Consider the following 23099-nt stretch of genomic DNA (forward strand, 5'->3'; position numbering starts at 1 on the left):
ATTAGAAACCTCATAGGTGGCAAGTATTTACCATGACATTTGCTATGAGATGAGCAGACGTATTGGGTCTGGCTGGGATGGAGTTAACTTATGTAACTTAAGAATGAATCTAAGTATATTTTTAAATCTTGGAATGAGACGTAGAGATGTAGATTTCTTTACCTGTTTTCATTCTGAGTGTGTTGGGTTTGTGATGGTTATGTCAATGTTTATCTTCAGACAGTAAATAAGTATATCTTTAGACTGATATTTATGGTATAAAGAGATTTATATTTTGCTGTTTACCTACCCTACAGTGATGATTACCATGAATTAAAGATTAGGATTTAATCCCATCGGTGTTAATTGCAGATCGGGCATATCTTTGTCCTGCATATCCTGAAAACCAGGGGAACATTGTGAAACCTTTTTTTTAATAATGTTCAAAATAAGCAACAAAATTGTTGCTTGTTGCAAGTTAAAAATTGGAAGATGTTCCTTGATGCAAACCACTGGGACATTGTCAGAACTTCTGACTAACCGTTCTTTGTAACTTTAATACGGTCTGCCAACAGATAACTGTACAGGAGCTAGCCTAATCTTATTTGATTTAGAAGAAGAGCGTTTTACGTAATAATGCAATACGCTGTTTCTTTGGCTTTAAAGTCACCGAATACCTGTTGCTGACACTTTCTGTCAGAAAGCTTGTGTTACCACCCCTGAAAACCCCCACCCTCTGGGGCAGGACACGTTTCTAAGCCAGAACAGTGCCGACTTGCACGTCGGAGGTACCGTGGAGAAGCAGTGCAGTTGCGTTACGCTGTTCTTTCCGTTGGAGCCAGATGCTCCAAAGAGGGCATGTGGAGGTTTTGTACGGTGCATAAGTTCTCTGCTTTCTGCAAGGCGAGAGGACACCGTAGCAAATCGGCTTTCTTCTATTTCAGTGCATTAAAAAGTTAAGATTTTAATGACAGCGTTAAGGAATTGATATTGTATTTGAGCACAACACATGAAAACGCCAACAGTCTTTTACAAATTACCACGCAGCAAATTGTATGCATTATTGTGAGGTTTATAGAAAACAATATACCTGTATCTCGTTTCAGATTAGCATTATGGATATGTGACCCTTTGATGTTTTTTTTTTTTTTCCCCTTAATACCTGTTATTTGAAGTAATTAATAGCTTTCATTTAAATTAAGACTGTCGGAGACTTATGGCATCCTCTTTTAAACATCATTTGACTGTGATTAGAATGAAGAAGACAGAATAATAAATGAGACTATTTAAGTGTATGAATAAAATGCAACTGTTTATCTAAAATTGATCCATGTCTCATAACTCTGAGAGTAAAATAAATGAGTTGTTTTTCTTTGACTCCATCAGAAATATTGTCCTTTAAATATTTACATTAATACGTTAGGAACTTTGAAATAAAAGTGAAATAGCTTTCTTGACATTTTTGCTGGCAAGCCGAAGGACTCTGAGAATTCCAAACTTCTAGCTCACCTTGACTGTATGAAGTTCATGAGCTGTATTCTTACATTTATTAGCAGTTGGAGCCTAAGGTTAATTTATGGCTCATTTGTCCATGTTTATTTTTTAATGATTGATCTTACATAGTTCTGGAAAAAGGCATAGGCCATAACACATTCTGTTCTAAAAGCTATTAAGTATTATATGCTTTTTCTTGGCTGATAAGTCATAGTCTGTCATTGAATGCAGTGCAGAAGATGAATGTATTTCTTTTATTTAGGAAAATAAGGGACAGATTATGGCCTTGCCAACGTGAGCATTTTAGAGTATAAGAAATAATAAGATACTGCAAGATCTGTGTTTCCAACTGCATGTTGCAAAAATTACCTTTGTCATACGTCCTCACAAACTATTTACGATCTGACCCCGCTGGCTTCTCTGTAATTCTATATGTTTCTGAGTGCTGGAAATTTCTGTTTGCTTTATGGAGATTGAGGGGTCGAGATTCCAAAGGAAAAGATTCCTCATGAACAATTAGATCAAGGAACTTCTTTTCTGTGTGTTATATTTTACTCCTAGAATTATAGTTTTGTGGTGACACAGTGAATAATAATAAATCCCTAGGAAAACATTTAAGCCAATGTGAGGACGATGTCCGGAGATTTCGGTACTGAGGTCTCTAGGGTACCAAATTAACAGGATAATATAAAAATATGTTTTATCTGTATCACGTTGCTTTTTATTATTCAATCTGTATGATTTGAGTAATTCACAACAGATTTATATAAGATATTCTAGAATTCAGGACAGTGAATTTAAAAAATAAATACCAAAGATTTTTAGAAGCAAGATATTTCACAGAAATATTGTTAGATATCATATTGTAGTAAAAGAGACTGAGGTAAATGTTTTATGAAATAGTTAAATAATGAAGAATCTATAAAGAGAACTCTTTTGGCTAATTGGTTTCTCTCATGATTTGATTAGACTTGACATGTTTGCTATTTAAAGAGTGTTCAGAAGGTAGCTGATTGTTCTCCCAGTGGTTAAAAGAAACATCTCATGTAGTATGATATAGTAGTGTATGTTCTGTTTTAATGAGAATGTAGCAATTGTTATTCTATTTTATTTTATCAGACAGGAAGCTTTGCTTGCTGCAATTAGTGAAAAAGATGCAAACATTGCCTTGCTTGAACTGTCTGCTTCAAAGAAAAAGAAGACTCAAGAGGAAGTAATGGCTCTTAAACGAGAGAAGGACAGATTAGTACATCAGTTAAAACAGCAGGTGGGGAGACATTCGTTTTCATACTTTCATGGCAACAGAAAATTGGCGTTATTTTCATTTGTACTATTGTGTTCTAACCTCGTATTGAAAGTCTTCAAGCCAGGTCTGACATGTGACGACAGTTACGAAAGGTAGGAGGCGTTCACTGTGAGTGTTTCCGTATTGCTTCTCGATGGCTGTTACGTATTGAGCTGCACGTTTGCTTGGCTCATATTATATGCAGCCAATACACTTTCTGTTTTCCCTCCTCCTATAGCTTCCGACCTTCTTCATTATGTGAGACAGAGGAGAGCAGATGGTCCTTGCCGTAAAGCAAGATCTACCCGTTCTCTTGACTCTTTCTAACCTTCTTCTGTTCAGTTATTTGCTTATCTGTTGTAAAATAATTGTGTTTTCAGAAGGTTTCAGGCTTTCTGAGAGGTTATCTGGAAATCGTGATTATCCTTAAAATAAATTCTCAAATGAGTAAAAATCACCCTGTCTTCAACACAGTAGGTCATTTGAGGTTTTAATAAAGAAAATGTAGTTACAAACTCTAGAAATAGATTTTATCACAAGCAAATTTAATTTATGTTCTGCTTTATTAGTGAGGAAAATAACCATACTAGACACAGTACACATGTACCAGACACAGTACATAGGTCTCTTCTCTGTCTAATTAAAACGTTTAAAACTCTGCATACTGTGCAGTGGCTACTCCCCCTGGTTTTTAAAAGGGAATAATCATAGCCAGAAGAGGCACTGTAGGCAAGAGGACCAAGGATGTTCAGATAACCTAGGTACGAAAGACTCGTGCTGTGTGTCATGTATGCTGTTAAACGCCTTTCCTCTTTCAGAATAGGTGAAAAAGATGAGAAAGATGTTTGCAGACCGTGTCTGAAGGTGTCGTATCCGATGTTTTCCTTCGTGTGACATTACTGAATTCTGTGGTTGTTGCTTGAGGAGGAGGAGGCGAATACCATCGGCAAAATCATTCTGGTCTCCTTAGCCTGTCAAAGTAACCCCTCTGCTGTCAGGCAGCGTGCCACTTCACAAATGAGCGTGCCGTGTTGATAATGTTTAGGACGTACCGCATAGTCAATGTTGTGACTCTTTGTGCTGAATCACGCGTTACACGCTGTAGAACTCCATGCACCCAATAACAGAAAGTTAAGGAAAACCCTTGCTGCTATGCTACATTCCCAATAGCTCTGACCTCATGCATCTAATCATTACAGCTTCTTCCCACAGGTGGATACAAATAGGAAACAGCCCCTGAGCATGAACTTATCATCCACTCGTGATGCTGACTTCATTACAGACATTCCAGCCGAGTACCTATGTTCCAGCCAGGATGCACTCATGTCTCAGGTCAGTCAGCTGGCCAGGAGGCATTTCACCAAATCTTATATGCTAAATAGGCAGACGTGCTTTATGCTGGTTAGTACTTCACCCCGCTGTGCTGCATCGGAGCGGATGATCTTACGTTCCAAATAATTTTAGGGATTTTTGTTTTGGTTTGCTTTGGAAAAGAGGAGGCAGTAATGTTGACTTTTAGATATCTTCTTTTTTCACCTTTATCTTTCGTTACCGAAGACTAAATGAACACACCACTTTGCCGTGTTCCATGATACCTGTCATGGATATTTTTAAAATGTTCATCAGAGACTTGGGCAAACTGGGTTTTTTTCATTGTTTTTTTGTTTTCATTTGGTTTTGTACCATTAAGCTATTGCTGAAAAGTGTTCAAAATGCTCATAACTTTCTTCAGACAGAGTGAAGGAACAGCAGAAGAGGATTTCTAGAGAGGCATTGTTTCAGATAACTTCAGTTAGAATTGTAACCAAATACTTCAAATACCTCCATCATTTATAGTGATAAAGATCTTCAGTAAAGCTATTTAACTAGATTAAATTGATGCCAAAATAATCTCCCTGTTATCTCAGACACCACAAAAAAAAGAGACACCAGGAACAGGAATGTGGTTTAACTAGGTCACCACTTTATTGCACTTAAGAATTATCTGATAATAGAGGTTGTAGAGATCATTCATACTTCTTTAATCCCTTTGGGGAGAGCCACTGTCAGCCACCAAAGCTTCCACATGTGCCCCCAACACAAAGGCTCGTTAGTGCTACTCTTCCTTGCTGTGACTGTGCTGGGCGGCAGCGGGGAAGCGGCAGGTTCCGCGCTGGGTGTACATCCACCCTGTGCCTCAGTTTCTTTGGGAGGTGCTGTCTCCCAATCTATTTCTGATTCACTAGAACTTCAGTGAATCATCAGCTGCAGCATCAAATTTTTTCTTATGGCCTTATTTGTCGCATCCCCCATTTCCACAGCTCTTACGCTGCTGAAAGAAAGAAGAAAAAAACGCCCAACTTCTCCAGCCTAATGTGATCATGAAAGGAGAGATATTTATAAATATTAGAAGACGACTCACGAGATAATGCTGAACATTAGGCCCCCAAATCCACTCCGGTTCTGTACTGTAGGAGGAATTTTTGCTTTGAGGCAAAATAACATGGTGGGCAATGGCAAAAAGCTATATTCCCTTCATGTGTATCCACAATAGCAAATGGATTTTTGATGCATCTACCTATCCAGTCAAGCAGGAAGCCTTCTGTTCATGGCTACAGGAGGCTGAGAACTTATCAAGGCAGCAGGGCAAAGGATGAGAAATGCAGACCTTAAAGAACCCAAGTAGTTTCTTTTTATGTTGCTCCTCACAAAGGTTCTCTGCCTTTCAGTAGTGATGGGAAAGCTAGGCTGCGTATGAAGCACTGTGGCTGAAAATCTTATTAGCAGAGCATCGGTAAGAGTAGGCTTTCCCTGTTCCACCAAGAGGCATCAGCTGATAAGAGTAAATGTGTTGCAGCCAAGCTCCTCCTTTCTCCTTCAGCATCTGCGATTCAGACATTTATTGTGATATATTTATATCCTAGAGGAAGTCCCATTCTTGATTTGCACATCAAATAATGCATCTCCTGAACATGAAAAATACTGTTATATCTGTTCTGTGTTGCTACAAAATTGCCGCTATTACAGGTGCATCAATTTTAGGAGATTTCTTCATTAAACGTAAAAGTATTTTCTACTTTGTTTCAGAAGAAAGTTGTTTTACTCCACTTATTTTTCTGTCTTCCTTTTACAGTTCCTGTGCTACTTCTAATGTTCTCCAAATTTTGCTGAGAAGTGTTCTCTTCAGAGCCAGACTGTCATTTCACTATTGTGTTAGACCTGCGAAACAGAAGGGCAGTTGTTGCAGTGTAAAGCAGCAGTTAATACGGATTATGTCTTAAATCATGTAGACAAGCTATTGGGAAATGATTTGTAATTATTTTAGAGTGCTAACTGAAGTTAGAAATTTGCTTGAACATAATTTCACCTTGCCTGGAAATCTACATGCACTGTTGTAGATGTCAGCAAAGCTCGTCTAGAAGCAACATCCTAGAGTTTCTTTAGATAATCCCGTTATATCTTCCTCATTATACTGCACAGTTCATGCAGTGATGCTGCAATTGAGCTTCCAATTGCATCTGCTCTCCTTATGCCCCGCACGTCTCCCAAGAACACGTTGTTTTTCAAAGGCTTGTCATTTTAGTAAAGAAGCAATCATTTGAAATTAGCCTTCAGTGAGGATGAGCTTTACCATTTGAAATAGAAAATATTATTTCAATCAAGTTTTCTTTTGTGATCTTTATAGACAGGTGAATCACTTTGGCCTAAATAAGCTGTTGTGAAACTTCAACCCTCGTGCTGCATCATCATCTAGCTGATGGTTTGATTGCTTTTTGCTTTTGTTTGCAGTTTGGGGAGTTTCTTTCTCTCTCAGAACCTCTCTGAGTCTCTGTTTCTGCTGCCATCTCTTTCAGTGGCATCCTAGACTTTGTCACGTAGTTGATAAACTCCAATTCCATATTTCTAGCAATTTCAAATCATGCTGTACTGTGGATCATTGCAATGGATAATACCTAAAAAAGCGCAACATTATACTCCAAGCCTAGGATGCTGGTTTGCTATTGCTGTTGAAGTGGTGGCTTCGGTGTCCGAGGTAGGATCGCTGTAGCTTGGAAAGTCCTCTGCTGATATGAAACAGTAAGTACAAAGGGCTTTTTTTGAGAGAGCTACAAAGGCTGTTTCTTGAGAGAGAGAGAGAGAGAAGGAGAGGTATGTATGTGAATTCATAGCTTTCTGGATGAGAATCCAAGATTTCTGATTGTATACATGAAATGCCCAGGAATATCCTCTTTGAGGTGTAAGAAGGGAAGTCACTGTCTTCCTCTGGAAAATCCTGTTGATGACAGTAAATTTCCTAGAGTCAGAATTTTTTTCATACAAAAACCGTGAATACCCCTCCTTAGTATTTCCGTGTGCAGGAGAGGGCCAGCTACTGCTCTTTCACTTGACTCTGATGAGGCCAGTGGGGGTGGCAATTCAAGGGAAGGGGTTGTGGAGTTTTAATGGATATACTTCGTAACATTTATAGGTGCTTACCTAGTTGGAACATCAGAATGTGTGCAAATTCATCTGCTGCTACTCAGAATACAGCTGTACAAGAGCTGTGGCGGCTCCCACCACGTGAGGTCATTGTAGGCATCAAAAGCCTGCTTCACATTTAAAGAGATAGGGCACAGTACCTAGTAGATGTCTTAAAGGTTCAGGAGGTCAATTCTATTAAACTCAGTGGAGTAACCCAAAGTATTGAGGTTACTCATAGAATTTTATTGTTATTGGATTAAGGCCAGAAAAACAGATTCTATCACTGCGCCATAATGTATCACAGACTTGCACTGGGATTGAATTGCCTAAATGCAAACGTAGCTGCTTTTACCACAGACTTACGCCGTGAAAAACTTTTCTAATCACTCTGGTAGACTCCTGAAGCATCCTGGTGTATTTTGTATTTCAAGTGGAAGCTTCTTGGCTCTCCGTAAGCTTCCTTAGGGTTGCTTCAGAAGAATATTAACATTGGGCTACAGACAATGAGCACGAAAAATTCCGTGAGAGGAAGAAAAGTACCAAGAGCTTTTCAATATCTAGCAATAGCAGGCTGTTGTCTAAACAGGCACCATCCTGGCAAAGGTAAAACAAATACAGTGCACTACCTGCTTAGGCATGAATATTCACCTTAGCGTATCCACGTCATAAACATTTTATGTTATTCTATGTCTTTTATTTTCAATGTGGTTTGTCTTACAGCAGTAAAGTCGGTTGTTACTCAGTTTGGAGTCAAAGTATTTACTTCTCAAATGCGCCTGCCCCCCCGCCCCAAACTTCAAGAAGACACCTGCATCCTTTTCTTTTTAATTAATCAATTATTTTTTAGTCATAAGATGTCAATGTTTTCCACATTGTACTGATGTACTGATTCCAAATGTACTGATTTCCGTTGTTTGACAGTGCCTGCAGACTGACAAAGGACATCCCAATAGTAATCTAAACTAAAATAGAATTAAACAAGAAATGTAATGTGTTCATAAAAGAAAGTTTAAAAAAGTCTCAATTGCAAATTTCAGGTTTTTTTCTCTTTTTAAATAGTTCATCACTTAAATAATGCTCCTAGCACCAAATCTGCAGTTGAATGCCTTTCCCCAATTTTTCTATTCTAATTTTTCTGGCCTTTGAGAACATCAAACAGATTGTAAACTGCCAAGACATTGATTTTGAAGTAATTTGTCACAATTCTTCATACTGAAAAAGAAAAAAGAGCATCTTAAAGAAACAAAATATACTGCCTTTGTAAGGGAATGAGAACATAGGATTTATTTAATATGTGTACATCTGTAGCTTCATATTTAAAAGACCAAAATATTATTTATGTGAATGAGTTGAGCAGTCTTTATGGATTGTGACTGTGTAAGTTTAAGTAAAACTCCTGTTATTTCTAAGCTGGAAGAAAAGCATTGGTTTTATCTCAAGTGCTGGCTTACTTTTACAGATTTTTTCACATTATGTTTTGATAACCTAGAAAATCTATTTGTATCACAGTGTATCCACCTGTAGAATTAGTAGTAATAATACTGACCTCTGTGTCGCAAACACCTTCCCATGAGAAACAAGCATATTTAATTGTAATGATTTAAATACAATTTAGCAGCTGCAATCTGTCAGTTAAATATTTATTGTTTAGTGGTTTAAATAAATGGGAAGCATAGTAATGCACTCCCAGCAAAACAGAACCACTGGAATTGTTTTGGTTCATACACCAAATGCTGTACTTTGAGAGCCATAGAACTTTGTAGTAGGCTTAAAAAAACCCTTCAGAAATACAGCATTAAACAAGATCACCACGAGGGCTTGGCTGAGTGATTACATAATATTTATAATCACCCTGGCCAAGATTCCTTTTGAGAATTCTGAGACAGCTATTTTTAGAGAAATTTGTATAGTGATGCAATCCTTCATGAAATAATTAGGTTAATGTCCATTTTTAGAACATCTCAAGAGATTTTGGTAAGAGCAGAAGACACTGCTATGTTACTGATTCGTTCTGAACTTGGATACTGCCTGAAAATTTCCCAGTTGCCTCTTTTCACTTTTGGGATACAGAGCCAAAAATGTAAGTGGAGTTGGCCAAAATGCAAGGTCTTCTAACTCCTTGAGAGCATTTTATTTTTCTTCTCAAAACATGAAATTAGAAACCTTTCCAGTGTTTTCAAGACTGCAGGTGTACAGAATACTCTGGCCAGAGGCAAAGCTGGTGTTTGGCAGTCTTCTCTAGTCTATTAGTTCACTACTCTATATTTCATCACATGAACATATTGCTAATGAAACAAAAAGGGTGAGAAACAATCAAGGAATTTTAAAAATCTGTGTAACCACAGTTTCTCAGCAAATTAACCACTAGCCATATTTTCTCCTGCATGCAATACATGGAAGTATTTCTTACTAATTAACATCCAAATATTTCAAAGAACTCTTTCAGCAGCAAAGGAGTAAAATGGAATTGAAGGCGGCGTGTTGCATTACATATACTGTTCTAGCTAAGTGCATGAGAAATAGTGCTAATGTGATATTATGGTGGTGACATCGAGCACTCAAGAATAACAAAATACCCAGAGTTATATTTTCCCTGTTAGATTAATTCAGCTGTATTGCATTGTGTATTTTATCTTGAAAGTGTTTATATTACTGTAAAAGAAAAAGAATAGGATTAGAAGTTCTAGTGATTGTGATTATTCTGGCAGCCCAAAACATTCTTCTGCAACACTGTGCGTTAATTAATTGCATTTAAGCCCTCTAACATTTAACAAGTGTGGGAACACAACAGTCTTGCAATGCTTTCTTACGGTGCCTGTCGACACTGTCATCTGGAGACCTCGTGACCAGGAGCGCTGTCCTGGTATTGGGTGGGTTCCTAATCACTATTGCTTCTGTTTCCAACGTTGTCAGACTAAGTTAATGTTTCAGATTGCCTTGAATTTCACCAATGGCAATATTATAGGAGCACAGAACACTACATCATCATCATCATCATCATTATTATTATTTACACAGATCTGCTTCAGAGAGAGATTTATTGTACTGTTGAGTCCAAACATTACTGCACAGTAAATAGAATCCATGTTATGAAGCCGTTCACATGGGTACCGCAGACATATTTGACCACTGTGCTATTTTTTTCCCTCTTCTCTTTATCCTGTTTACTATCACTCATAATATTGGTCTTGCTCAAGCTTTAAGCACCTAACTTGGAACAAAGGAGGAATCTGAGACCCTGAAGTTCTAGGAGTTTTATTTTTGTTACAGTTATGCTACGCAAGCTCTTTGTTTTATTTTGGGCAGGTAAGAATAGGTGTTCTAATAACTTCGTATATTGAACTCTTGTATGAGGAAAATCAGTCTGGTTATTTTTTCCTTAAAAATTCTCGAGCAATATAGCAAAATGGCTATTAGTCTCTGATTTTAAATGTGTCTGTTCAGATCCCACTGACGTCAATACAAGCAGCCCATGCACTGAATGGCCTTAAATTCATTTACTATTTACTACTACTATTACCACTACTACTACTATTTACTACTATTTACTAAAAATCCTTGTAGTTTATACTTTTCTATTAATGAGAAATATCCTAAGGCAATATTTCTGCATGTCTTAACATTGGGTTTTATTCTCTTCATTTGTAACCTGAATTTTGAATCTGTATTTTTGAATCCGAATCTGTAATTCTCAGTTTTGCCAAGTACAAGCAGCTTAGATATAAACCCAATGCCGACAGCTCAGCGTCGGGGTGAAACAGCAGAGTGCCTGAACGCAGCAGGCTCCGTGTGGCACAAGGTAAGAAGGAGGATGTGTCTGTGTAGCTAATAGCCTTTGCCCGATCAAATTAGTTAATTTGGCAGAAATGTTCTGCGTTGGAAAAATACTGAAAACGTTGGCAGTGCTCACACAACGCTTTTCACATATTCTTAGTAAGGTTTGACAATTTGTATTATAAAAGTCGAAGGACTCAAGTCGTAGCTGGATATGGCATCACTTTTTCCTCCTCATGCTCTCAGGAGTCCCAGTGCTGGCGGGCGGTATTTTTACACAGCCGTTTTCCAAAGAGCAGGGCTTTGTTTGCTTTGTAGCCTACGGCAGTCAGGCCCTGAAGGCATGGCAGGCCTGGCACGTGGGTCCTTTCCTGCTCTGCAGTTGGTGATCTGCTTTAAAATCTGCTTCTGTTTGTTCTCTGTTCAGTTTTTTCATTCTTGAAGAATTTATACCATATCTTAAGCACGGCCATGTCTAACGGCACCCTTTTTCACTGCTGATAATCTCATTGTGAACTTATACTAGAACCTCTCGATAGCTATGGCTGTCATAACGCGCCTTGTTCAGACAAACGGTTTAAATCCACTGAGGCTGCAAATCTTAAATGGAAGAAGTAGGTCATGCGGATATAAAATAATGTACATATTAACACTGGAGCTTTTGTAATTTTTGATCTGGCTGGCTGGGTAGGTGAAAAAGGGTATTAAGTATCTCAGATAAGAATAGTGAATATCTCCGTTATATAAATGAGTGAACTCTCAAGCCAAAAAGTTGGGTTTTTTTCTCCATGTGACATTTTTGAAACAAGTCCTTAAGTTCTACTGCAAAGTACCCCAAGATAATAAAACTAAATGTAGTTGAACACTTGATCTCAAGTACAGTGATAAGTAGCCAGTTATTAAAAAAACACTGTAAAAATTGGGTGTCAGAGTTTTCTGCTTCTGTGATGGTGGATAAAACTTATCATTTCTACAATCTAGCATCAAACAAAAATTAGTTACAGGTAAGGTGTCTCTATAAAGCATATCAAGACAGCGTTGTGATGTTATCTCCATTTCGCTCCATATTCCTATATACCATCTATGTGTAGAAATGTACGGTTTATTTATCAATTTTTATTGCATACAGTGGAAGAAATGTAGTAATTTCAACTTAGGCTGTATTTTGTATATGATACAAACAAGAGAGCTGGGCTTGGTAATGAAATTGCAAAAATTACGGCTGAAATGAACTATTCAGACATTAAAGACACTGAAAGACAATCAGTGCTGCTAACCAGAGATTTGCAGTTTCAAAGGTCTTGTTTAGCTACTGAAGTTTCTGATTCATGTCTGGTTTTAAATAATTATTATGGGGAAGTATCTTTTAAATGAGTTATTTCCTGTTGTAAAAAAAAAGAAAAAAAACAGAGAACCTTACCTTCTTACGTTGCTTGTCTGCATTTAGTAGGACCCGGCCTGAGATGTCCTCAGGCAGCTACTGTTTCAGAGCTTTAATTATGCTTTTTAACCCACTTCTTTGTGTCTATGTTCTTACATACTTCTATGTAATTACCAAGTTTAGTAGTAGGACTCAGACAAATACTTTTAGCATGACTTTAGCCTATAGATTACTGAGTATGCTGTATTATTACAAGATATTTCCTGCGCTTCAAGCCATACTTTTAATTCACAGAACTTAAAAAGACTTCAAAAACACAAACTCTAAATGCAGAGACCACAACTAGAAAGTCAGATGGACCATGTTCAAATCAACATAACTTTGTTCAATCACAAGTGTCAGGAAAGTTGAAATTTGGCCTTAGTACTTTAGGTAAGTTTCTGCTTGGCACTTGGATCTGCTGCCTGGCTTGGTCTTCCAGGTGTCTGATAGCCAGCTGGTTTGGGAGACTGTTACCCTTCAGCTCGAGAAGAGGGAGACTTACTGGGAGCTCTAACTTCTTTCAGGATAAGTCAGTCACATTTTGTACTCTTGCAAAGCAGCAAGTGTAATGGTTGTTATTATCAGTTAAACCACTCTAATTAAAAAAGAACTGAAAAATATGTAAAACTTCTATGCTCGTGTTCAACACTGAATTATCAGATCCAAGGCTCTGAAAAGATCTACACTGGGAGCTGCTTTCCATTGCTGCTCAGGAGTGAGAGTATCTAATTTGACCAGCAATGGCTTCTGTATTTCCCCTGGGAGGAAGGTTGGATTTCATGAAAACTTGGAAAATACCCAGTACTGTTTCTCAGTCCCTATTCTCTGTCCTGTGAAACTGGGGTGGGCAGTCAGGGCCTGAAGAGCAAGTGTTCTGGTTACACGTGTGTTACGAATGATAAGAATTGTAAGATTTTAATGTAAAACATCACGTGCGTTAAGTTTAATATATAACTAGATGTAGATGGGAAAAGGAAAAATGTGTATGCTTTCTTAGCATAAAAACTTTACTGTGTTCTGTACTTCATATGCAACAGTCATGTCATAAATGAGGTAAAAAATAAAAAGAGTTAAATGAGGAGTAGCCAAACCTTTCTCCAGTAAGCTATCATGCACACTTGTAGCCTGCATGCATCCTGTCTCTCACACTTCCCAAGACAAGTCATACACTATAACAGGAAAAGAAAAGCATGCTTATTAGCCCATTTGGAATTTTAACAGGGAAAAAATTAATTGTGTTCTTCAATGGAGGCGGGAAACAAAGCAGGAAAACCCATGTTAAAATACAGTAAAGAGTAAGAATATAAGAATAGATTACATTACAGGGATGTTATAAAAGGAAAATGCATAATTAAAGCACTCAGTAAAACATAACTCTACCCCATAGTGATGCATTCCAACACCCATACGGTTATGATTATGATAGTTATTTAGCAGCTGGAGTTCCTAGTTAGGTACCATACTGTAATGTGTTTGTTATCTTTTGGTTACTGATGAGTGCTTGCAAACTCATAGTCTTCATAACTTAAGTTTTTTCTATGGGAATTTTCTTGGTGTCTAAAAACTCACTGCAGAAGCGGCAAAAAAGCCTGAATTGAACATTATCATGTATTTCTAACGATTGAAGACAAGAGTATAATTATTTTGGAAATAATTAGCATTATGTTGCTAGTATTGTGCTGTTAGAAGTGGCCGGAATAGTTGGCATAAAGTAATACAAGCTCTGGAATGCTTCGGAGTACATTGAAGAATACCGAAGTCCGCTTCTTCCATGCAGCTCTAGCATTGGCAAAAGATCCTTCAAAGCAATGCCAACTAACAGAGCCTTCGGCTTGTGGAGAAATGACACGAGTCCTTCTGTCAAAACCATAGTTGGTGGACATATTTTAAACATTTGTCTCATATAATCATGTGTTGATTCAAGAAGTGTGCTACCATTAAAAAGAACTGAGAGCAGTCTCAAGGTTAGGCTCTTTAACAATAATAGCCTTGGAATTCTCTTTTTTGCTTCAGCTAGATAATTAGTGAACCAGTGCTCAAAAATCTCTAAGTGTATCAAGAAGTTTAGGCAAAAGGAGTTTCAGCTGAAACTTTGCAATGGAATCTCTCCTAAATCTCTTTTCTAGATGGCAAATTAAGCTCACTGTTTGGCTTATTGTCAAATCACTTATGAAGGATGCGTGCATCTCCTTGATGTAAGCTTGAGATGCTCAAAGAGGGTGGAACTAAGTGGCAGTGATGTTGAACATATTTTTTAGAGGCTCCAAGGTTGGAACTTGAACTTGTTAGTTTTGATCTCAGAAAAATATTTAATGATGATCAGATGACAGAAGTGAGACAAATGGAAACTTGCTGAAGAGTTTAAAAAAAAAAAAAAGCCAGTGAACTTGATCAAGTTCTAGAAATACAGACTTTACACGGCATTTAATTTTAATTTTCAGTGTAGCCTGTGAGGACCTCTTTGGTCTTAGAAGTGACCATAAGGGTTACTTAGAAACACAGCATTCTGTGTTGCCTTCTGAAATGCCTTTTGTAGCTCCTTTTCAAGACTGTCTTCCTCTGATACACAAGCGTACCAGTCTGCATTGTGGAATATTTTGTATTTTTTAATGAACAAATATATGCTGTTTTTGTAAAGTCTTCATTTCATGCAACTGTTACAGTCCTTTAACAAATTATGAGTGATGAATGTGATTTGGTGAACTTTAAAGGATGTTTGAGGCCAAGTACAGCATTTGTTGTCCAATGAGTTATCAAATAACAAATCAGCTATAAATTGTATTCTGTGGCAGTTAGCAACTTCTGTGTTGTGCAGCAGTAGAAATGATAAGAAATTCTTCACTTGTCTTCAGATGATAACAGTTTTCAAAGAATGTGTAAAAATATTGTTCTGACATGAAAATGGATTTTATTTAGAGAGAGTAAGTACAGAGCTGGCTTAATTAGCAAACATTTTGTTAACCCTTAGCTAATGGAATTCAGGCCTGAAGCACTGGATTCATACTGGAAAACCGATTGCAGTTGCACATGCTTTCATTAAATCCAGGTTAATTCCACTAAGGGTATGCAACTTCTGGATAGACTTGGTGAACTATATAGTCTTAAGCACACAATTTTTTAGATCCTTACCTTCTGGATTTCAAAGTTAAAGAAAAATTTTTTTTGTATTTGCTAAAATTATTGTCTTAGGAAAAAAACCCCTCAGATTAAATTGTTTATTAATAAAAATCAGGAAGAATAGAACTAATGTCTGCCACATGAAGATCTCAAAGTGCTTTGTGGCAATATTAGCGTGCTTATTTTCAAATAGTGACATTGCAAGAAATAGAGGTTCTGTGTCGTTGAAGACAACAAGAGGCCATTGCAGAATCAAAGGTAGAATGTGGGTCTCTAGATTTTTGCATTCCATGCTTTAATGATTAGACCACAGGGTATCTCCAGGACAGCTTGTGGGCCTTATATCTGCCTCCCTCCCATACTATATAGGGAAAAATCCTACCCTGTTGAAAGTGAATATTCTAGAAATGTTTCAAATTCCATTTAGTGAAGAGAAATTGAGAAGAAAATCCAAAGGAAAGTAATAGCTATTGAATGGTATTACACCTATATCCCAGAGCAACAAATCTTACCATTTTTCCTCATTTGAACCTTATTCATGTGAGTTTTGTTGTTAACTTGATCCAGATGACAGATCAAAGCATAGTTCCCTATTGCCACCTTGCTAAAATATTTTTTAAAAGACAGCTTTAATATTATAGTTTTACAGTTACAGATTGCTGTTAAGCTATTTAGTCTGTTACCAGTCAATCAAAGACTTTCATTTCACTTCAGTAGATCCTTACTTAAACTCAACAGAATTTTAGGAGGACAAGAAATATCTGTCAGTTTTCGTACAGTGCTAGATCATAAATTCTTTGGTAAGTGGGTTAAAAATTCAGTTACACATACCATTCATGACCTTGACAGCTTAGCAAATAGTGATATTGAATGATCAAAGACAACTGTTTCAAGCCCTAAGGGTTAATATACCTGTGCACCTAGATTTAAGGTGCTTTTAATTCCTCTGTCGTTCCTTTATTTCAAAAAAGATGCAGTATTTATTGAATGTAGTCAATAAATTTAAAGCAAAAACAATCTGAGGAAACTGTTTAGACTAAAACTAATAAGGCTATACATGGTCTGTAGGAGATGCAGTTAATTAATTGTTGCATTTTACAAGTTGACATTTTTTTCTTTCCTAGTATAAATCCAAATGAAAAACTGCTCTTTCTCAGGTGTGGGCCTGGTGTTCACCAGGCATTTTCAAAAAGAACTGTTGGTATGATAATTTTGTTGTCAGAGCTGTGGCTATGTAAATTTTGAGAAACCCCATTTTCAGGAGAACTGTATCAATGATAATAGTTTTGAGAGGAAAATGTGAATAAAATTTTGAACTATGTAATATAACTATTTCAGATATGGAGTAACTCGCGCAGAGTAACATATGATGCAAATTAGATATGGCCCAGTTTAAATGCGTGTACAACCATCACTCTAATTTTCATGAATTGTACATTCCAAGCCCGAGTTTCCCGATCATCCAGAAGAGTCATATTGAATAATCTGTGGTGCTTTCAAAAGTAATAGGAGAAACGGTCTTGGATGTTCTTGAACAGGCAATTTTCAAGTACGCTGAAGATGTTGCAGGAAATGATGGCATGACCACGTCAGTAGGTGGTATTTTTCCCTCGCAGTCAGTACTGAAGCAGTGTCCTAATGGGTTGGTACGGGACCCAGACCACGAGGATTTACTGTCTGTCTGATAAACCAACGCCCTGAAATCTATACGCCTTTCTGTGTGTTTGGGTACGTGCTTGTTTGTAAGCGTAGGGGTGTGAAGCCCTGGGGTCCTGAACAAGCGCCAATGTCGTTCATTAATTTCTTCCTCAAATAAAAATATACCTGGCATTTCAAAGCCTAGTAAAGATTAAAAGAGTTAGCAAGGGAAGCAATCAGAAGGAATGTTACAGATTTTTGTTGAGAAGGACCTGAAAAGAATTGTATTGTTCCTCTGGATGGCTTTACTTTTGTCCTCCTCCAGAAATCCTCCCGTTCATCCTCCTCAACAGTCCTGATTTTAAAAGTTTGAAATTATGCCACGTTTTGTACTTCTTAAGTCAAAGCTAAGCATACCTGGAAAATACAGTTTGGTGTGGAAGTATAGCACTCCGGCAGTAGCTAAAGCAAAGGCAAACAGAACCTCAAAATCATACTAGTTATCGTTGTGAAGAGCTAACAAATAAAAACAAAAAGCATTTAAAAATACTGTTTTGCAAAATATGCAGCATCATTTTAAGAAATTAATGACAATCATGAGTCATGTAAAAGTTTGGATGGTTTGACGATCACTTGAGTGGAAAATAAATTCTCATTTCACATTTCTTATATATTTTGCTTCCAGAACAGGCACACTAAAGGAAGCCTACTACAGCATTAACATTTCTTTGTGAACATTTTACTGCGATCTGGCATCCAAAAGGAAGAAACGTTAGAAGTGGTTTATTTATATTTCAGCACCAAATTAGAAGGATGACATCATTCATTTACAGTTCTTATCCCATGACACGTCTAATCCCCAACACCTCATTACAGGGGACACTTTTAGGATTGCATATATCATCTTGTTTAACTTTTGCATTCTTTTATGGAATACAGTTGAAAGGTAGGAAATTTAAGGCTGTTCATTGATAAGAAAATAAACTAATAAGATGTTAGGAGCTTCCCCAAAGAGGCAGAATATTACACTGTTTACAGTAAGTGGGTTATTATTTGTCTATTAATTCTCCATCTTTTCCACTCTTTTGTTCAAAAGGTCCTTCCTCGCTGAATCTGAAGACAAACAGGCCAACTATGAAGATTCAGATTGAGTTGGTCTTTTGGCAAAATCGGTAGAAATTCATAGCTGAAATTCATACAGCTGTATGCTTCCATCTTTTAGCCGGGAGGGAGAAAATGGAATGGTTCCAACTGTGCAGAATATAGCGTTAAAAATGTGAAATGATACCATAGAGTGCCAGTGCAATTCCTGTTCCAAGGAATCCAGCACTGGACCTGTGGCGGACATTTATTCTGTAACACACTGAGAAGATGCTCTTTTAGTGCTCTAGAGATGCTCAGAAAGAGTCTGGCAGTGGCTAAAGCATGTGCACAGCCAGTCTGTGGTTCCTCTACCTTGTTATTGTGCATGCCTTAAGGTTTGGGTTTGGTTTGGTTGTTTGCTTGTTTTTACTTGAACTGAGGACAGGTCCCCTCCTGTAAAATAGTTTTCTATGATCCTTCTAACGGACATCATGTGAAGTGCTTGAGAAGCATTGTGACATTTAAAAAAAAAAATTAATTGCTAAAAAGACACATCAGGATTTCCTGTGATCCTGTGGTTCATAGTTTCCTCGCATTAGATTGTTATACTTCAGATATTGTGTAATACGAATATTTGGTTTGCTTTTTTCCAAATCTCTTTTCTACTTTAGCAAAAAACATTAAAATCGGGGAATTTAATAGCAATCTCTGAATTTTTGTATTTTCTAGTAAAATATACTTACCAGTGAAATTTTCCTAAAGGAGATTTTGATATAGGATTGTTCTCATAGGAAAATCAATTTACAATAATCCTGGAAGTACATTTACCACATAACTAGCTATGGGACACTAGCTACCTCATGGGCACTTTGAACTGGAAGCCAGTTAGACCTGTTAATATAGGAACATACCTGAACAAATGAGTTGTGTTTAAATTCGTCTAAGTTGGTTCTTTAGAACTCATTAGTTTGGGCAAAGTCCTGGGGTGATGTGTTTGCCCAGCATCCTCACTGGCGTTAGCGTGAATCCTGCTACTTCGGAGCATGGGCAGAACTAAACTGTGGCTTTTTGCAGTTGATTTCAGTCTTTTATCTTAACTGTTCACCAAAAGTGTCTACGGTCAAAGTAGACTCGTTTGTGCTTGGCCAACTCAAATGATGTCCACAGAGAGAATTGGCACAAAGTAGATAATGGTCCTTCAAGAACAACCTTTCTCCTATAGGGTTCAGGTGAGATTTTTGAAGATGGCATTAAGTGTGTTAAGACTGCTACCTTTCCTTCGGTCATCCGCATGATATTAATTGTGCATGTCTCTAATTGATTCTTCTAATTTTGGAAGAGGTCTTTGAGAGTTGACAGCATTTTATTCTGGGTTTTGTTAGTGCAAAAATAAGTAAAACTCGATTACAGGTTAACAAGTTTGCCTGAGACAGCCTTCAGTCCTAACTAACAGAAAAAATAAGTACTGTATCCACTGGTATTGGGCGATTGGTAGTAAGATATTTTTGGTATTATGAGCAAGGTTTGAATTATTCCAGTCTATGTATTTCATGGTATGGAATAATTGTAACGGAGATAAAGAGCAGCAATGTATCTTGTTATCTCATGGTGACATAGATTTCATTATCTGTACACGGCAGTAGCTGAAGTGTTGATCTTTTTTTCAAGATCTGTATCTAAGACTTACTTTCATTCAGGAACATGTGTCAAGTTCCATAATCACTTATTTCTCTAAGTGCCTGGGTCTGTATCAGCTGGTTTTCAGATTCTTTTAACTTACTGCTCAGCAGGGTGATCCTGGTGTACAATTAAAATAATTAAACCAAAGTAGAGCTTTTAGCATAACTATTCCTTATTGTTGTTGACATGCCTCAGTAGGTAACTGTAAATATTTGAAGTACACTTACTATTCCTTTCAGTGAGACTTTACAAGGCAAGACATAATAATAGACTGGAAAAAATAGGAAACTGATCTAAAATAGTACATTCAGAAAAGCTGAATGTCTTTGTTAACACCCTTCAAACACAACATCCTTGATCATATCCTTTTCTGACTTCTTTGTGCAATTCTACTCGTATGAAAACTGAGACAGAAGATGTGTTCCCATACTTCATTATCTTTTTCTATTTCTGTTTCCTTTTCTTTGTGAGACAGCAGTCCGGACTTCTGTTGTTAGATCCTTACAGCCCCCCCCCAAAAAAGAGAGAGCTAAGAAGGAGCGAAGATCTTCCTAACAGTCTGTTAGAGTGATATATTCCAGCACGTAACAGAATTGTCTCCCTTTACATCTTAGACACAAAACAGAATGAAACTGATGGCAGATAACTACGATGATGACCATCACCACTACCACCACCATCATCACCACCACCATCACCGATCTCCTGGGAGGCCACAACACTCCAACCACAGACCCTCTCCAGATCAGGTTAGTCACCTCTTTTTTCGCTTTCAGTTTTATAATTTTACTGTTTTGGTATTTCAAGATAAAATAAATATTCCAAAGAAATAATAAGCAAGTGATGAGTGCTTTGAACTGCAACTAATAGCTCCGGTATTTATTTCCGTCCCTGAAACAATTCAAACGTTTTGTCTTTTTGGCTGGTGTCTTGTATTTTTCTTCCTTATCTTTCTTTAGAAGTTTTGCAGCAATTTTCAGCATTTCATAAGTCAACTTTTTCAGTGGAAAATCAGTGAAAAGTCTCCTACTTAGTGATTACTAGTGATTTCAGAAGAATGCACTTTTTGGAATAATTTTTTGTTTATTTAAAGTAAATGGATTAATCATTGTTTTGAACAACCTGTGCAGCAGTTCCCTTTGGCAACTTGTAAACCAATGGTTCTAAACTGTATTTGAAAGTATCTTTCTGTTGAAGCTTTCGAATAGCAGGTAAAGCTTAAAATCAACAGTCATGCATTTTAACTAGGCAAAATAAACCAAATTCCAGAGGTGTTTTATTTAAAAAATGCTTAGTAATTCAGTGTTGTTATTCTTAGAATATTATTCTTCTTAGAGTCCTGTGTTTCAGAAAGGGCAAATAACTGTCCTGATAACATGGTCTTCTAGAGTACGTTAATTGAGCACGCTAGCATTGAGCCTTTTCTCCTCCACCCAGGGTGAGAAAACAGCCGTACGCCCAACGCTGTTTTGATTTTGTAAATGTCAATATTTGTTTACAAATAAACATTTTTTTAAAAAAATGTAAATACGTAACTCATTTGCTTTTATTGATAATATTTTAGAATATTAATGATATGAAAGTAAGTGGAAATTAAAATACGAAATTATTAAAACCAGTTTACTGTCACATAGTTTTAAATTAATATTTACCCCGTGTGTGTTTAGAATGAGGAGGTCCTGATGTTCTGTGGTTTATTGGCATTCCAACACTTTGTCTTTTGGAATACTTTAATGTGGTTTTTCAGATAACGGTGCTGGCAACAGGCAGAGATTTGCTAAGTGTCCAGTGTGCAAGCTCAGTACTTCTGGTTTGTAGACAACTGGGTGAAGCAGACACCTTGACCGGAAAGTTTATTGTTTTGATGTGTTTGAAACAGGTATTTCCAACAGAAAATGCTGCAGCTTTTATTTCTGGAAAGCTTAAAGACCAAATCCACCAAAAATAAAGTATCTGCTTTAATTTTATAGTTATAATATTGAAAATAATGCTATAGTGCTATAGTATTGCTATAGCTATTAGTAATCATAAGTTATGGCTAGTTATCATTATAAAGTTATATTGAAAATAATAAATTCTTTAATTCATTATGTAATTATATAAAATATACATTATATTTGTATAGATACACACCAAAATATTATTTCAAATTCTAGTGACAACTTTATCTCATCTTTAAAATACCCATCTGCCAGCGAACATGTTTTCATAATTGTTTTCTGAGGTGTCTGGGTCTGATACTGTTAAAAATTTGTTATGGTAAAAAATAGTGTGTGTGTGTGTGTCCACCCGTGCGTGTGTGTGTGTATGAAATGCTAAACCACAAGAAATGCAAAGGAAAGAAGCTAAGCCGTAGTCAATGAAATTTCAAGAAGCAAACTTCTATTTTGAAATTAAAACACCTATGTAAGCCATGCTGCCAGCGTGCCATGTGTTTCCAGCTGATACTGGGTGCCACTGTTGCGTTGCACAGGAATATGCTTCGTAAGTGGAGAGCTTGTCAGCTGTGGATGGAGTCTGGCCTGAAGATGACTTTCAAATTTTAAGATAGACTTCTTTTCAATATATGCCTCTTCAGCCTACTACGACGAGTGAGAGTTGAAAACTGTAGGAGTTTTCGGAGGAACTCAGTCACAGTAGCACAAGGGGGAAAGTTATTGATGTACGTCTTTATCTGGAGCAGGAAAAACAGTCTATAGAAGCAAGTATATTTATAAATAAAACATTGCTTTTATATGAAGAATCATTGTTTGATACTAAATTAGTTTATAAGTTCATAATGTCTGGGCAGAAATAAAAGGGAAGAACATTGGTGAAGTTATAATGGGTTGTATGATAGACTACTTAATTGGGAATAGGAGACAAAGAGGCAAATTACGCTTTTTTTAGAATGACCGATAGAGTTGTACTAAAGACAGGAACTGGTGAGTAGGAGAAAACTCAATTTCTTGGATACCGACCAAAAAAAAAAACCAAAACCAAAACCTGAACAACAGAACACAGAATCCTTCGAGTTCTTGGAACATATTAAGAACAACTTTTTCTTTCGGAAAGTGGAGAAGGGTATTAAGGACTTGCTGTCTTGGTTTTAGTTCTGTTTCTGATTAACAGAGATAAGTTGGCTGAGTTTATAAAAGAAGGCAAAATTATCTGAAAATGACCATGAAATAAAAAAGGTTTTGGCTT

The 23099-nt window shown here is 37.0% G+C and overlaps 1 protein-coding gene across 7 annotated transcripts in view; it reads left to right on the plus strand.

Moving 5' to 3' along the window:
- Window positions 1-23099, plus strand: part of ERC2 (ELKS/RAB6-interacting/CAST family member 2) — a 534065-nt gene that overhangs the window by 371487 nt on the left and 139479 nt on the right. For 6 of the 7 annotated variants that reach the window (XR_012777475.1, XR_012777476.1, XR_012777477.1 and 3 more), the window contains exons 14-15: window positions 2593-2740; window positions 20528-20662. Coding sequence is in view for 3 of the 7 variants with exons in the window: in XM_075514174.1 (XP_075370289.1) it covers window positions 2593-2740; window positions 20528-20662 (283 nt within the window). In the remaining 4 variants the exon portion in view is untranslated. Of the gene's footprint in view, window positions 1-2592; window positions 2741-20527; window positions 20663-23099 lie in introns of those variants that run through there. The other variant, XM_075514176.1, reaches the window with a different exon arrangement.

The sequence above is a fragment of the Mycteria americana genome, chromosome 11, assembly GCF_035582795.1.
Source record: "Mycteria americana isolate JAX WOST 10 ecotype Jacksonville Zoo and Gardens chromosome 11, USCA_MyAme_1.0, whole genome shotgun sequence".
Lineage (NCBI taxonomy): Eukaryota > Metazoa > Chordata > Aves > Ciconiiformes > Ciconiidae > Mycteria > Mycteria americana.